General features: G+C 41.4%; 2 protein-coding genes across 2 annotated transcripts; both read right to left on the bottom strand.

Moving 5' to 3' along the window:
* Positions 1–2,486: 2,486 nt before the first annotated feature.
* LOC140366975 (aldo-keto reductase family 1 member D1-like) lies at positions 2,487–7,490 on the bottom strand. Its single transcript, XM_072453241.1, has 9 exons — positions 7,353–7,490; positions 7,124–7,291; positions 6,930–7,046; positions 6,782–6,859; positions 6,059–6,181; positions 4,648–4,757; positions 3,180–3,345; positions 2,687–2,769; positions 2,487–2,614 (listed from the first exon to the last, which is right to left on the bottom strand). Exons 1-9 carry the CDS (start codon positions 7,443–7,445, stop codon positions 2,572–2,574), a joined length of 981 nt encoding a protein of 326 aa, XP_072309342.1. The 5' UTR covers positions 7,446–7,490; the 3' UTR covers positions 2,487–2,571.
* Positions 7,491–9,063: 1,573 nt separating this feature from the next.
* Positions 9,064–16,564, bottom strand: LOC140367177 (lysine-specific demethylase 5B-B-like). The gene is made up of 6 exons (XM_072453531.1): positions 16,373–16,564; positions 13,458–13,535; positions 12,823–12,945; positions 12,550–12,720; positions 11,589–11,750; positions 9,064–9,108 (listed from the first exon to the last, which is right to left on the bottom strand). Exons 1-6 carry the CDS (start codon positions 16,517–16,519, stop codon positions 9,064–9,066), a joined length of 726 nt encoding a protein of 241 aa, XP_072309632.1. The 5' UTR covers positions 16,520–16,564.
* Positions 16,565–17,302: the final 738 nt, after the last annotated feature.

The following is a 17,302-nucleotide window of genomic DNA, read 5'->3' as shown; positions in this document are numbered from 1 at the left end:
AAAGCAAATCCCTCCGACAAAGTGTGCAATAAACTTCAAAGACACAAAAACCCAGACGCTAGTTTTGAGATGATCAGTGCTGGAAATGAATGGCAGATCCGAGAGCTCCACCGCAGCAGCACCACCAGCAGCAGAAGCAGTAGCACCAGCGGTAGCAGCATCCACCCTCGGGACTGTTTGGAGAAGTCGTCGTCGGCAGAACGTCCCCGATGGTTGTCCCCCCAAAGTTGAAAGAGAATCAAAACAAACGCGATCCTTTAGCTCCTCGCGTCAGCTGTTCCATAGTCAGGTCGAAATGGGGGATCCGCGACCACAACAAACGAGCCTCTTCACCCCCCCGGGGTTTAGGTCGGCGTAGACGCGAACGATCCGGGGCTCGGTTTCAGCGAATAACGTGTCCGGTTCGTCGGGGACTTCTCACGCATGGGACGAGACGAGCAGCGGCGGCCGCGCACTGTTCATGTCGCGCTCTCCTCACACACCCATGGAACCGGAGCGTTGACATTAGCCTTGAGGTTAGCTTTGTTAGCTAAGGCTACGGTTAGCTTAGCTTCTTCTCCCTTTTCGGAGCCGGATTTGCCGTGAGCGGGCGGCGTCATTGGGTCATTGGCGACTTCGCATATTTTACCGAGGCAATCGAAAAGCTACGATTATTCTTGGTTTGGTTTGGCCGAGGCAGACGCGGGTATTCGGTCGTCGCAAGTACATTTTACTGCGTTAGCTCCAGCGTTAGCCGAAGGTGGCCAATGGGAGTGGAGAGCTGCTCGTGACGCCTTCATGGAACCTCCGGTAATTCATGCAAATACAGTTGTGTACAGTAAGATGCGTATAATATCATGAATTGTATAAAAATAATTAAATATAATCAGACCCCAAATTACCTAACCCGGCCTCCCTAAGTTATCCTCCGTCATATTTATTTCAACGCTTCATCTAAATAATTATAATATTTTTTAAACACAGGGTTTTTGTTTATGTTTGGTTTCACTTTTTTTTTTTTTTTTTAATAAACACGTGACATGTCCGCTGCTGGCATACGTGCATAAATATATTACCATGATTTTAGGGCCTTGCAATATATAATCATTATAATGTTTTGTCTATTCAAATGGGTATGAGTTATAATATTACATCCAAAGTGCATCAGAATACGGGGAATGACTTGTGATTTGTTCATATTTTCGTAGAGAACCCTCATAATCTCATTTACACAGGCTATAACCGTCTCATTTCAAATAAACAACATGTAAATGATGATGAATAAGAGAGACCCTGAGTATTTTGTTTCTCCCCAGGCCACCCCTCATTTCTCAACAATTATTTAACATTGAATTTATGGTGTCTTTATTTTATCACAGTACGTCCCATTGTTATGTCCATACATTTAATGACATATTTGAGCTTAAAACAGGTCAAGATGTCCCTGTTTCTGCCCTGTTTTGTGTGTGTGTTGTTTTTGCTATTGAAATCGATATAAAAAACCAAGGAACCAGAAGTTGATCAAACAATGCAAATTAAAGTACAAACAATTTTGCTATGAGTTGTTCAAGGTTTCAATGATCTTGAGTAATCTTAAAACTGTGTTATTTCTTCTCACAATAATCGTGACAATGAAATGTTTCTAAAGATACTACTAAACCTGTCCAAAAAAGTCGCCACAGAAAGAAAGGGACACATGCTCTAATATTTTGTAGGACGGCCTTAAGCTTTGATTACAGCACACATTTGCTGTGACATTGATTTATTTCCAGCCAGTGATCTTTCACTATTGATGATGTGAGAGAGTGACCGCTGCACAGAGAGAGCGACCGCTGCACAAAGAGTGACCGCTGCACAGAGAGAGCGACCGCTGCACAAAGAGTGACCGCTGCACAGAGAGAGCGACCGCTGCACAAAGAGTGACCGCTGCACTGAGAGCGACCGCTGCACAAAGACTGACCGCTGCACAAAGACTGACCGCTGCACAAAGACTGACCGCTGCACAGAGAGCGACCGCTGCACAGAGAGAGCGACCGCTGCACAGAGAGAGCGACCGCTGCACAAAGAGTGACCGCTGCACTGAGAGCGACCGCTGCACAAAGACTGACCGCTGCACAAAGACTGACCGCTGCACAGAGAGCGACCGCTGCACAGAGAGAGCGACCGCTGCACAGAGAGAGCGACCGCTGCACTGAGAGCGACCGCCGCACATAGGTGCTTCCCCAGCTCGTCCAAAACACTCTCAATGGGGTTCAGATCTGTAGTACATTAGTTTCTGCTTCTTAGATGTTTCCTCTGCTCGATGCCAATGATCTGACCCTTCTCAAACACACTGACATCTCATCCATGACCACGGGATTCGTCTTTCCACATGACCGCTCACTGCATCAGTTGGGTTAAAAAATACCGTGTTGCAGCTGAAAGATCATCACCTGCTGCAGTTCTCCAGCAGGAGGAGACAACCTGCTGTATTTGCTGAGCTAAATCTAAGTGGCGACTTATTTTTTGGACAAGCAGTGTATTTACATTTGATTTCAGACAAGAAACAAAATGACGCAAAGATGACAGCATCGTGGACATATGCACTGGAGACTAGTAGTCATCATGAAATGGATATTCTGGATGGTCGGCCCACCTGTGTTGATCAATTTCATGTCAAAATTGTGACTAAAACTGAGATCATGAAAAACAAAAGGTTTGTACTTACATGAGCAGCTCAACAAAACGTATGTCCTTGTTTAGGCCCTCTATCATCTTCATCTCAGCCTCAGAAAGACAGAAATCAAATATCTGTCAATGTAATGACAGAATGTTAAATTCTTTCATTCAATATGCAGGAAATGTTTTGTTATCATTTGTTTATTGTAAATGAACATGCTGTGAACATGCCAGATTGTAACCATGATCTAACTCGGGGGTGTCAAACTCATTTTGGGCCGCGATGCATAATGCATAATGCATAATGCATAATGCATCAGCAGTAGGAACAGGAATATGGACTTGTGATATAATTCTGATATAATTGTTGCTGTACAAACTCAATGTGAGCTCACTATTTTTATAGTTTAAGCTTATCTTAGTGACAAATGATTCATGTAGTGACTCAAATGAGTGCATTGTGTACAGTCACATTAGTGTGGACACAGACAGAGCTCACAGAACACCCCTGATTTAAATGAGGTAAAATGTGATAGACCAACCTCAAAATTTTCTTTTATTCGAGCAGCGTTGAAACTTTTGGGGATGACCACTACTCCTCTTTGGACATTGAACCGTAGGGCCACCTGAGCTGTGGTCTTATTGTGCTTTTTAGCAATTGATACAAGTACTTCATCCTCCAACATCGGAGGAGATTTGAGATTCACCCTGTGAGTAAACACAATGTTATTATAGTCATTGTCAAGTCAAATCGCCCAGCCCTACTTCTAATGTCTCTCCTTTCACTATTCTTTCCCACTCTGTTATTATCTTTAGTTAATTTCTGGTCCAAGAAGGCTATCTCCAATCTAGCCAGCAGATGGGGCTCTAGGCAGGTTAAGCTGCAGGACTAATTGGGCAGGTACAGGTGTGCAGGGCACAGACCAAACACATGAGTGAACAGGAGAGAACAAAGATTCACTGGTGAGTTGATTTGCTTGGGAAAAATAGATTTATTTAAACTTAAACCTGCTCAAAAGGTATTTAATTTGGTTGGAGCAGTTACATGTTATATTTTCTAACTGTAGAAGCTAAATCATTAGAGTAAAGTAGAGATAATTTTGGCCTCATCTTAGGTTTAGCAGCTTTTAAACTGAATAATTGTTTGCATTGAACATGTTCATTTATATTTTAAGTTTTATGTAATGGAATATTTTATTTAATGGTTAATGTTGGGAAATAATTGTTAACCTTGAAGCAATTTAGATAATTTAGGCCAAATTATAAAGCTACTTAAAACAATTTATTTATTAAAAACTGAATTAGTTAATTGTTTAAATTAAAAGACTATTATTTCTGTATGGAATGATTTAAAAAGTATTAATACTATATTTCTGTAAAATGTTTAAAAGATAACAGGAATTAAGTGCATTATTTTTGCTTTTGTTTAAGGTTTTTGACCTGCTTCTGCTTCCGCTTCTGCTGTAACGAATAAAAGTTTGAAGCCAAGTTAAGACTTGCGTCTCTTTCCTGGGTCTTTCAAGTTGGACCAGCATTCATGCAGTATAAACTTGACAGTCAAAAACCACATGAACTGGACTGTCAATAAAACCCATATAAACTTGACAGTCATTTCTTTCCATTTATTTTTTTCTGGAAAATACTTTCTTAGTTGTAATGTCAAACTGGGTTCAAATGATCATGTTCATATAGGCCTGGGTGGACCTAGAACTGTATTTCTGTTCAAGCCACCATGCTGCCAACAATGTTATGTTGCAAACTCTACACAACTAACTTCTCCACTATTCTTTGTACATTTTTGTTCTAAGCCAATTGTAGATGCTCAAACTACTAACTTAACTTTAAAATGTTGACAAAGTAGGATAAGATATTCCTTTTATTGTCCACACATGGGGAAATTTCATTGTTGCAATGCAGGTAGATACAGAGGAAAAGAACAGATAACTTATAGGAAGTTTGAAAAACACTCAATAGAAGATCTCATATAAACAAAAACTCCTATAGACTTACCATGAAGGGTCTCTGCTTGTACCCAGCGGGCTGTATCCCACGATCACAATATCGTTCTGACAACAGTACTCGAGTAACTTTGGCTGAGTAAAGTAGGGATGGCATTCAACCTATTTCCAAAATGAAATGTACAATATTAAAACTTATTTACATCCTGTAATATTTTTGGCATGAATTACTTTATTCTCGTTGTCCTGATTATTATCTATGAATCCTTAAAGTTCAGAGAGATCTGGGTGGCAGTTGACGGTGGGGTCCTTGGCGTCTGGATCTCCAGACACAGAGACTGGCTCTAGAGACATGGGAAACCCATCTTCTCAGGCATTGCCGCTCGCTGTATCCGAGTGTTGAGGTGAAGAAGGAGTCGAAAGACAAAGCTCTCAATTTACCGGTCAATACTTTCTTACCCTCACCTATGGTCATGAGCTTTGGGTAGTGACCGAAAGGACAAGATCGCAGATACAAGCGATCGAAATGAGTTTCCTCCGCCGGGTGGCTGGCCGCTCCCTTAGAGATAGGAGGAGGAGCTCAGTCACACGACAGGAGCTTGGAGTAGAGCCGCTGCTCCTCCAGCTGAGGTAGCTTGGGCATCTGTTCCGGATGCCTGCTGAGCACCTCCCTGGGGATGTGTTTCGGGCATGTCCCACCGGGAAGAGGCCTCGGGGAAGACCCAGGACAAGCTGGAGGAACTATGTCACTTGCCTGGCCTGGGAACGCCTCGGGATCCCCCCCAGAGGAGTTGGAGGAAGTGTCTGGTGTGACGGAGGTCTGGGAGTTCCTGCTTAGACTGCTGCCCTTGCGACCTGGCCCCAGTTAAGCGTAGGAGGATGGATGGAAACATTAAGTAGGAAACACTCCAAAATGTGCTGGAACTGTCTCAATCTCTGCGTATTCAGTTTGTTAGCGCTGTCACTTTGTGAGAATATTTCTGTCATTATTCACTAAGACCAGATGTCACGGCCCTCCCCTGCCTGTTGTGGGAGGCAGGTGCCCTGCCATGGCAGGCAGGGCACCTGAGTCGGATAAATTGTTTGTGCTTAGTTTCACTTCACTCCGCTCTCTTCCCCAGGTAATCCCGTTTGGTTTCTGTCTTCAACTTTGGTTCCAGTTACATTACACTTTGTACTTCTGTTTGTTATGGCATTCTTTATTATGTTAATTTGTTAAAATAAATCATCTTAAACGGCCCGAGCGTTTGTAGCCATTTTCCCCTCCCTTTTGTTCGTGTTGTGGCATTCTGTTGAGTCAGGCCAGATAAATTCATCAGGAGGAGAGACATCAACATTATCAGGTGATTCAACAGAGATAAACAAACAGGCCTGCTCCCCTGAGCTTTAACATTTAACAGCTCCATTTTTTAAACATATATTTAATATATTAACTGTTTATAGTTCATGGAACAAGTGCTTACCTGATTGGACACTGGCTTATACTTAAGACCAGGCTTGGTAAGGATTAACTCCAGTTGTCGCTTGTTGAAGTTGGACACTCCAAGAGATTTGACCAGTCCAGCATCTTTGCATGCCTCAAGAGCCTGTAAATTCAAAAGGAACTGATTATAAACAGCACACACTAGACCAGACGACTTCGGACGACGTTTTACAAGTACAAATATGGGGCCAGAGCCAGTAACTTGTTAAGATGTGACAGAATGGGGTGCAACATTGTGCTTGATTTGGAACTCAAATGGAACAAAAAGTGAATTTGGGTCACACAATAAGTGAGCATAAGGCTGTCAGAAGTGCCAAAAAACAATGTATAAAGCACAATTTAGACCCTTATAAACCAAATAAAGGGTATAGTATTTCTCTGGGCGTGTTTTTGTGTGTGTCGCAACGTGATGAACATACCCCCCCTTCCTTTCGTTACATATGTCTTCCCAAAAATGATTGCGTCAATAACTGCGTTTGTATTTGATGACAGTAAAGTAGTTTAACTATTAATTACTAATCCTCCAAAAATACACATACACAATGTGTATTTGGTTTTACATAATGTATAGCATTTTTAATGTTATGTAAGGGCTCTTTATGACAAAATATACTTTTTTTTCCGTATTTTGAGTGTGTAAATAAACCCAATCCTTTCCTAGGATCTAGAAGCCAGTATTTCCTGACATGAGCTGTTTACTCACCTCCCATGTAGCTCGCAGGTCTGTCTCATGGTAAATATACTTCCCATTGTCATCTTTGGGGTAGTATATATCTCCAGGCTACAACACAAACTGTAAGCTATTAAACCTTGACAATTGAGCAAGAAGTGCTTATTACACGTTAGTAAACCTTAAAAGCAGTGGGCATCTCCACAATATAAAGATCAACGTAGTCCAACTGCAGTAATTGCAACGTTTTCTCCAGATTTGGCCTAACAAGTTGTGGAGGATGAAATGTATTCCACAGCTACAATAAAGATACACAGTTATTATGTAAGACCCACGCTGGATGCCCTCTGTAACCTTGTGAAAGTTCAAACTCACCTTTCCACAGTAGAAGATGTCCTCTCGCTTCACTGTCCCGTCGGAAATCTTGTCTCTTATGGCTTGTCCCACTTCATCCTCGTTAAAATAAACCAAAGCCCCGTCAATGTGTCTGTAACCTGTTTCAATGGCAACTCTCACAGCGGCGTAAGAAGTCCTCTTAGGAGTCTGAAAGGAACAAAACAAGAGTAAATGCCAAAAACGTAGCACATTCACTATGTTTACATACCTGGCGGGGATCTGCGTAAGTCCCAAGTCCGATCAGTGGCATTTTATTTCCATCACTTAGAGGGATAGAGTGACTCTCAGCTGTGAGCTCCATTGGACACGTCCGTTTGAAGACCAGGCTCTGAGAGGAACAGGACAAAAGGGAGAGACTCCTCCTATCATCTGGACTGAGTTAAGGAAATACTGGAAGGTCTGGTTGATCATTTACTGGATACTGAAAAAACAGTTTGAAACGCAAACACACACACAAACAAACAAACAAACACGCACACACACACAGAAACACCACATGCACACACACAAACACCACACACAGACACACAAACACCACACGCACGCACACACACGCACACACACGCACACAAACAAACACCGCACACACACAAACACCACACGCAGACAAACACACACACAAAAGGAAAATAATAATACAAATATAATGACAATGATAATCAAATAATGACGATAATAATACAGCTTAAATCATTTGACGTGCCTTTTTAACACTTTTTTATTTTAGTGATGGCTGAGGACTTTTATATACCCTATTAACGCAATCACCATGTTACAACATAATGGTCTAATATAAAACATGTGCTTCACGTGTAATTAGTAAAACACTTTTCCACTTTCCCATTCGCGTTTTTCTTTTTCGCTTTTTTTTTTTTTTTTTTTACAACCAGTTGCTCGGTCTTTGTCCTTTCCGGGACTCCGTAGCTTTATTGTCGCGGTGTCGTTTGGGTAACAGCCTCTTAGCATTAGCTGTTTAGGTTTTCAGCTAATAACCACGGTATACAATTCGTATTACGAGTCTGGATTTTGATTTTAGTTCCAAAAGTAAAGGTTAATTTATTGTAAGCATGTATTGGCGACGAATCCCGGAAGGATAACGATGTTTTTTTCTCACGTAGGATCTTTGTAAATCGGCACAGAGTTAGCTTAGCGGCTAAATTAGCTTCATGAGGGAAACATCCAGCTGTGACTTTTCCAGCCGCGCGCCTCGTGTAAGTGATTAAAACTCGTGTAAGTCGCTCTATAATGGTGCACGGAACCGCCGCAGCCTGACGCGTTCGCCTCGGGACTCGGGTTCATTGTTCTAGACGCGTGAAGGACCCCCGGGACTTTTGTCAAACATGGAAGCAAAGACCGAGCATGTTGACAACGACGACATTGTCATCATTGTGGAGAACGAGGCGGAGAGCTTGCCCGCGGAGGAGGAGAGGCTCAAGCAGCAGGGGATCTTCGCCCTGATGGACACCTGTCCCATCTGCAAACTGAGCTTCCACAGCAGGGAGCCCAAACTCCTCCCGTGTCTCCATTCCTTCTGCAAGCGATGTCTCCCGGCGCCGTACCGGAGCGCCGAGCCGCGGAGGGACATGCAGACTCACCCGGACACCAAACCACGTGAGGAGTCGTTCATGCTACACGTTTAAAGACCCGTTTCCAGTCCGTGACCTCCACAAAGATATCTGTCACTGTGTATTATATGTGACTGGTGTATAATAGTACTTGTTCTGATCGTACACATGTGTAAAGGCCCAGGAGAAGTGACTGGGATGAAGTAAGAATGATGCTAGTGACGCGGAGTGTAATCTACAAGGGGATATAGTGCCCAAAAAAATCATATCAGTGTTTTCTGGAGCTTAGATCTATTCATTTGAACACAATTCATGCATTTTTATTGTGAAGTAGCTACTTCTCCTTCTGAGTGCTCATACTTCACTGTGATTGGTTGAGTCCACCTGCCACTCACTCAGCTGACCAATAGGAGGCGTGGGTGTCAGTTTGATCAGACGGCTGCATTAATTAGAGACATTGTGAATCGCATTATGATGAACGACATCACCAAAATGGCAGATCGTCACAGGTATGAGGTCATGGTTCATCTTCGATCACCATTCATCGCCCAGAAGAGTTCCATAAGATAATAATACATAAAAGTATTGAAAATCAGAATGAAACTCTTCCAGAAGCCTCCATGCATTAGTTTAATCATGTAGTAGTTAGGTAGCGTTACTGTGTGACTTGTTAAGTTACCTCGTTACTACCCTGGAAAACTAACTATATTATAAAAGTAACGCATTGGAGTACTCTTGCGTTACCAATGAATAATATTATTGCATGACCTATATCATTATAATCAAAATATCAAATAATCAAGCAAAGTAAAGGCGTTCGACTGAGCTTTATTTATCTTTTATGTTGACGGATTATCACAGTACAAAGCCATACAATAAGCACGCGTCGTCCTCGAGCAATGAGACAAAAGCTAAAACAACATTAGTAGATTAGCAAGAGCACCGACTCACAACAACAACAGAACGCGCTTGTTGTTTATTCAAATCAAACTCACCACATCGCTGGTACCTACATTTACTCCTCGGGTACAACATAGCGCTTATAACGATGGAGAAGGAGCTTTTCTAAACGTGCTTCTGAGAGTCAGCAGACACATGCTCAAAACACGCCGTGTGTTTGGTGCTAAGGCTCTCGCTCTACTGCAGCTCGGCAACAAACCTGGCTCTGGGATTCCAGCGAAGAGATGAACCAACACTAACGCGTTACTGATTACAAGTACTGGGTTACTCTTAAAAAAAAAAAAAAACGTAATTTGAGAACTCTAAATCTCTGGTAGTCATACTTAAGAGAATGCTAAATACCCGTTGTGCGATACTATGTGCGTCCGGTATGCACTGATTACTGATCAAACTTCAACTTGAGTCTTCCTCGGTCAGAAGGAACAGACAACTCCAGTTCACACTTTGAACATTTATTGAAGGGAGCAAACATTGGGAGCAGAAGGTCTATTTACAGATGGATGTCTGTGTGTGTGTGTGCGTGTGTGTGTCTGTCTGAAAAGAAAGACAATAAAAACTATGTCAGGAAATAGTCACAACCAGGTTGCAGGGAAAATGTATAAAGGCATGTAGTTACACTGAACGACCACCAGAGCGAGCTATAACATAGTTGCATTCAGCGACCACCAGAGGGAGCCCTAGTGTAGTTACATTAAATGACCACAAGAGAGAGCCCTAAGCTTACAAGTACAGTTGCATGTAAAGCTTAAAGGCGCAATGGACGATTTTTCGGTGATTTGAGAACTCAGGCGGAAGTGCGCATGCCACTCCCCCGTGTGGACTGATACAACACACACATGCGTTTGTTTACTAGTGCGACGGATCGTTTCACATCGCTTGTCTCCCTTAGATTTCAGTCTACTTCTGAGCCAGCTCGAACAGTCTTTCTCCAGCTTCATTTTGTCCCGTACACTGAGGAAACTATATTATGATAGATCCATCCGCTTAGACACAGGGAAATGTGCTGCTCGTGGGGACGAGCCCGCACGAGGCTGCAGGTGAGCGATAGGTGCGTTTTTATGATTGATACGTGGCAGGACTAATCGGCAGTCCACGCCACGAGGAAATAAGACTCAGATTTTGGTTAAAAAAATCATCCATTCAACCTTTAACTCTCAAGAAATGTGTCATAAATATACAAAGTAAACTGCACAAAATATACATAAGGGACAATTTGCAATGAAATATACAGAATAAGGGATTGAATTATGGACATGCATGTGTCCAGCTAAAGCACTATTAGTAGGTAGTAACAGGTGGAGCCACTTTAACAGCAAACATCCTCTGACACAGAGGAAGAAGAAGTCAATGGGTTTAGTGATTTGGGGTAAAACTGATGCTTTGGTAAACTTGTTAGCATGTTCTTTATGCTATAGTTATCTGAATAACTGTTCATATGTTACGTTAACATACCAGACACTTACCACAGTTCTGTCTGTGCCGCATGTAGCTGAAGGTGTTAGCGTTAGCATACGTACACCTATCAAATAAATGTCCCCAAAAAATGCGACTTATACTCCAGTGCGACTTATATATGTTTTTATCTTCCCTATTATGCATTTTTTGGCTGGTGCGACTTATAGTCCGGAAAATACGGTAAGTGCATTGTTTTATTTGAGAAGGATTAAAAAAAAAACATTAAAGCTTTATGCCACTGAAATAATAACTCGTAAAAATTTCGTAAAAAGCACTTGTTGACACTTGAAGCATGTTGACATTATTTCCAATTTTGTAAGTTTGATTTCATACATTTAAGATTTTAATGTGTCGTGTTTTATTCAGTTTGTTTTCATCTCGTCAAAGTGGTTGCTAAATAGTTAATTACGTAATATTGACCCATATATATATTTTTTGCATCTAAAAAGGTGAACTACTTTTACCTCAGACTTCAGGCGCCTGGAGCGTCTCTCGGATGAAGACCTGTCTTTGAGTTGTGCCGGGTCACCGTCTTCCTCCAGCTCCTCTTCCTCCACGGTCTCCTCTCCGACGCCTTCGTCCACATCCTCGCTCTCGTCTCCTTCCTCCAACAAACGCTGAATGCCCTGGTTCAAAACGAGGAACATTTAGTACGCATTTAGACGCATTAGTGTTATTTGCAGAAGTGGTAATAAGACTGGAGTGAGTTGGCAGTAGAGGGCTGCACTCAGTTACTCAATTACAATCACTTTTACTTCTCAGAGTAGAAAAGGTGGACATCTGGACAACGTTTTTGGCTGCCATCACAAAGTCATTTTTCATTCTATACTGATCGGAGAGACAGTATCCCTGTTGCTTTTGTGCACAGACGCAGAAACTGGTTTTGGAGCTGGACCCTGAGGCAGAACTGGTTTTCAGCCGGTTCCGGATGCACCCTGAATCTCACCTTTTCCTCGTGTGTCTCCCAGTTTAACCTCATTACCACATATGCGTCGATTTGCTTGGCCAATTCTCGCTACACAGGAAGAGTTCTGTTACAGCTCTACATTCACGATCAGCGGGACACAAGCTCCGCACACAGAAACAAAAGACGCCTGGAGGCTTCTGTGCGTACACAGCGTTACAGTACAATTACCTCTCCCAAAAAAAATCTACAAAAAACGGTACAATTACCTCCCCAAAAAAATCTACTAAAACAGTACAATTACCTCCGAAAAAATCTACTAAAACGGTGCAAATACCTCCCCAAAAAATCTACTATAACAGTACAATTACCTCCCCAAAAAAATCTACAAAAACGGTACAATTACCTCCAAAAAAATCTACAAAAACGGTACAATTACGATCAGCGGGACACAAGCTCCGCACACAGAAAAAGAAGACGCCTGGAGGCTTCTGTGCGTTACACGGCGTTACATTTCTCACCGTTAAAGTGGCTCCAGACTCAAAAAGCTCGTAAGGATAAAGGATCCTCTCGTAATGGGAGCGGAGCAACGTCCCGGCGCCTTTCCCCGGTGGAAACCCCATTCGATTGGCCACTTTAGACCACAGCTTCTCTTTACAAACCGTCTCGAAGCCACCTTCAGAAGATACGATCTGGAAAAAAAAAGCAATCAAATGCATGTCTTTGTGATGCTTTCCGTCCTCGCGGTGAAGAGAGCGTACATTTTTTGACGTCGACGGTTCGTTTATACGTACCTTGCTAAGTTGATACAGGTCCAGGATTTTTCTTTCCACGTGAGGAAATCGAAGTTTGGATCCTTGCAACTCCCAGAACTTTGCGATCTGATCCAAAAAGTTGAGCTTAACACGAGTGAGGGCCTGAATAAGAAAGTGAGGGTTAAAAAATGACGATCGTAGAAACCAAACAACCAAAGCACCTTTTTCTACTCGCATTTCACATTCTTTGCAACTGTAAAAACTATGATGCAATATATAACATACGGTTCTAGTTACTAACAACTTCATAGATAGATCATTCTGTAGGAAGCTGGTCTAGAAGTGGTTCCCAAAGTGGGGGTCGGGACCTGCTGGGGGTCTGGGGTTCGAGATATTATTTAAAAATGTAATTTACAAACTATTACACTGTAGTTAATCTATTTTTTTTTTCATATTTAAAACAGTATATGTCAGTGTAATTATCTCTAATCGCACAATAATCTATCAAAATAATCTCCAACAGGTTTTTCAGGTTGAAATTAGTGCCGGTATTAATTTAATTCCATATTGGGGGTCCCGTGTCTGGTGCCCTTGGTCTACACAGAAGCAAGAACTACCTTTTCGGACACATTTTGCACGGTTAAATGCACATCACAAACATGAACGCAACTCACTTCAAGTTCATTGAGCCGCTGAACTCGTGGAGTGAATCGAAAGTTGCGCACGTCACAAGCGAAAGGAGGTTGCCAGTCCTGGTAAACGAAAAGAACACACACACCCTTAAATACTTGATCAACGTGTTCGTGTTCTTATGTAATGATAATGATAATAAACAACAGTGACAGATTATGTAAAAGGTGTATATCGGTTTATATTCATGATGTGGGACGAATGGTTGTTAAATTAAAGGTTTTTTACTATTGTATCTAAATTAATTGTACTTTTTTTGGGGGGAGGTAATTGTACGTTTTTGTAGATTTTTTTTTGAGGTAATTGTACCGTTTTTTTGTAGATTTTTGGTGAGGTAATTGTACCGTTTTTTTGTAGATTTTTGGGGCGGTAATTGTACCGTTTTTGTAGATTTTTTGGGAGGTAATTGTACCGTTTTTGTAGATTTTTTGGGAGGTAATTGTACCGTTTTTGTAGATTTTTTGGGGCGGTAATTGTACCGTTTTTGTAGATTTTTGGGGCGGTAATTGTACCGTTTTTTTGTAGATTTTTGGGGCGGTAATTGTACCGTTTTTGTAGATTTTTTGGGGCGGTAATTGTACCGTTTTTGTAGATTTTTTGGGAGGTAATTGTACCGTTTTTGTAGATTTTTTGGGAGGTAATTGTACCGTTTTTGTAGATTTTTTGGGAGGTAATTGTACCGTTTTTGTAGATTTTTTGGGAGGTAATTGTACCGTTTTTGTAGATTTTTTGGGAGGTAATTGTACCGTTTTTGTAGATTTTTTGGGAGGTAATTGTACCGTTTTTGTAGATTTTTTGGGAGGTAATTGTACCGTTTTTGTAGATTTTTTGGGAGGTAATTGTACCGTTTTTGTAGATTTTTTGGGAGGTAATTGTACCGTTTTCGTAGATTTTTTGGGAGGTAATTGTACCGTTTTCGTAGATTTTCTGGGAGGTAATTGTACCGTTTTCGTAGATTTTCTGGGAGGTAATTGTACCGTTTTCGTAGATTTTTTGGGAGGTAATTGTACCGTTTTTGTAGATTTTTTGGGAGGTAATTGTACTGTTTTTGTAGATTTTTTGGGAGGTAATTGTACTGTTTTTGTAGATATTTTGGGAGGTAATTGTACTGTTTTTGTAGATATTTTGGGAGGTAATTGTACTGTTTTTGTAGATTTTTTGGGAGGTAATTGTACTGTTTTTGTAGATATTTTGGGAGGTAATTGTACTGTTTTTGTAGATTTTTTGGGAGGTAATTGTACTGTTTTTGTAGATTCTTGAACATGTACTTGTAACCGAGTAGAACACAAGCCATATAATTGTAATTAGCTACATTTAAACTCATGTGAGTTACTGAGTACAGTACAAGTCAAGACCTTTCTTCTTAATCTATGACTGTCCCACTGCTGTATCTGCGTCTCTCTCAAACATACAAACATCCCTCTATACACACATGACATCACTGCATCGCCTGCTCTGATTGGCCGGGCCTCAGAGACTCTACTTGTCCTTCTTGCTTTTATTTAATTGCAGGTTTTTATTGCTCAAAAAATCCTGTAGAGAGACTGTAAACTGGCCCGCTTCTCCACAGATCTTAGCCCGATTGTACCACCTGCTTGTCTCCATGGAGATAAAGTCATACTGCGTTCCAGGCAAAGCAATAGAATTCCATGGAGACAAGCGGGTGACACATCTCCATCTACGACAGAAATGGAATGAAGTCTAAAGTTTAAACATAAAAGATCAAAGAAGAAGAAGAAGTAAATATGTGGTAAACATGCAGAAGAAGATAAAGTCTAAGAACGAAATCTAAAGAATAAAGTCTAAAGTTTAAGACATACAACTACAGTGGGTGGCGGTGATGTAACACTTGGACACCAACCGCCATAAAACACAAAAGAAGAATAAAACTTACTTGCACTTTTACTTAAGTGACATGTCTCAGTTCTCTTTCCACTACTGCTAAAGCCCTAATGAGTTGTACACATACTATAATATGTATAATAGATCCATGATGGTTGTACACATACTATAATGTGTATAATAGATCCATGATGGTTATACACATACTATAATGTGTATAATAGATCCATGGTGGTTGTACACATACTATAATGTGTATAATAGATCCATGATGGTTGTACACATACTATAATGTGTATAATAGATCCATGATGGTTGTACACATACTATAATGTGTATAATAGATCCATGATGGTTATACACATACTATAATGTGTATAATAGATCCATGATGGTTATACACATACTATAATGTGTATAATAGATCCATGATGGTTATACACATACTATAATGTGTATAATAGATCCATGATGGTTATACACATACTATAATGTGTATAATAGATCCATGATGGTTGTACACATACTATAATGTGTATAATAGATCCATGATGGTTGTACACATACTATAATGTGTATAATAGATCCATGATGGTTGTACACATACTATAATGTGTATAATAGATCCATGATGGTTATACACATACTATAATGTGTATAATAGATCGATGATGGTTGTACACATACTATAATGTGTATAATAGATCCATGATGGTTATACACATACTATAATGTGTATAATAGATCCATGATGGTTGTACACATACTATAATGTGTATAATAGATCCATGATGGTTATACACATACTATAATGTGTATAAGATAAGATAAGATATTCCTTTATTGTCCCACATGGGGAAATTTCATTGGTGCAACGCAGGTAGATAATAGATCCATGATGGTTATACACATACTATAATGTGTATAATAGATCCATGATGGTTATACACATACTATAATGTGTATAATAGATCCATGATGGTTATACACATACTATAATGTGTATAATAGATCCATGATGGTTGTCCACAGATGAAGGGCTGTACCGTCGACTCACCTCTGGGGGGCGTATTTTACAGATCCCCGTCTTCTCAGCGATGGGTCTTATCTTATTGATGAACCCCAAAGGATCTGAGAATTCCTCCCAACTGGGCTCGAACACGGGACACTCGGGAGGCGGCACGAACTCAGAGAAAGCAGACATGATGATGCACGGCTGTTGTTTTCAAGCTACAGTCAGCTGCTGCATGGGTTTAAAAACGCAGGGTTTGCTTCCGGTACTTTTTGTCCAGTTACGGGGCAAAATATTTCCCACAATCAAAAAAACAGCGTATTGATCGCAGTCGGTTTTACTGCACTGAAAGCAAATCCCTCCGACAAAGTGTGCAATAAACTTCAAAGACACAAAAACCCAGACGCTAGTTTTGAGATGATCAGTCCTGGAAATGAATGGCAGATCCGAGAGCTCCACCGCAGCAGCACCACCAGCAGCAGAAGCAGTAGCACCAGCGGTAGCAGCATCCACCCTCGGGACTGTTTGGAGAAGTCGTCGTCGGCAGAACGTCCCCGATGGTTGTCCCCCCAAAGTTGAAAGAGAATCAAAACAAACGCGATCCTTTAGCTCCTCGCGTCAGCTGTTCCATAGTCAGGTCGAAATGGGGGATCCGCGACCACAACAAACGAGCCTCTTCACCCCCCCTGGGGTTTAGGTCGGCGTAGACGCGAACGATCCGGGGCTCGGTTTCAGCGAATAACGTGTCCGGTTCGTCGGGGACTTCTCACGCATGGGACGAGACGAGCAGCGGCGGCCGCGCACTGTTCATGTCGCGCTCTCCTCACACACCCATGGAACCGGAGCGTTGACATTAGCCTTGAGGTTAGCTTTGTTAGCTAAGGCTACGGTTAGCTTAGCTTCTTCTCCCTTTTCGGAGCCGGATTTGCCGTGAGCGGGCGGCGTCATTGGGTCATTGGCGACTTCGCATATTTT

This window comes from Eucyclogobius newberryi, unplaced genomic scaffold, assembly GCF_026437365.1.
Source record: "Eucyclogobius newberryi isolate DKJ021-1_F unplaced genomic scaffold, fEucNew1.0.hap1 SCAF_2, whole genome shotgun sequence".
Classification (NCBI taxonomy): Eukaryota; Metazoa; Chordata; class Actinopteri; order Gobiiformes; family Gobiidae; genus Eucyclogobius; species Eucyclogobius newberryi.
The sequence above is the reverse complement of the archived record's forward strand: the minus strand, read 5'-3'. Positions and strand labels throughout refer to the sequence as shown.

Bases quoted from the DNA above. Each gene is read 5' to 3' on its own strand.
- LOC140366975 (XM_072453241.1), bottom strand. From the start codon at position 7,445: ATGGAGCTCACAGCTGAGAGTCACTCTATCCCTCTAAGTGATGGAAAT. The intron at 7,047-7,123 runs GTGAGTTTGAAC...TCTTTATTGTAG, and splicing joins ACATCTTCTACTGTGGAAAG to CTGTGGAATACATTTCATCC. The intron at 2,615-2,686 runs GTAAGTACAAAC...TGATCAACACAG, and splicing joins CGTTTTGTTGAGCTGCTCAT to GTGGGCCGACCATCCAGAAT.
- LOC140367177 (XM_072453531.1), bottom strand. From the start codon at position 16,519: ATGTCTGCTTTCTCTGAGTTCGTGCCGCCTCCCGAGTGTCCCGTGTTC. The intron at 12,946-13,457 runs GTGAGTTGCGTT...TTTCTTATTCAG, and splicing joins AGCGGCTCAATGAACTTGAA to GCCCTCACTCGTGTTAAGCT. The intron at 11,751-12,549 runs GTGAGAAATGTA...GTTTTGAACCAG, and splicing joins AGTCTGGAGCCACTTTAACG to GGCATTCAGCGTTTGTTGGA.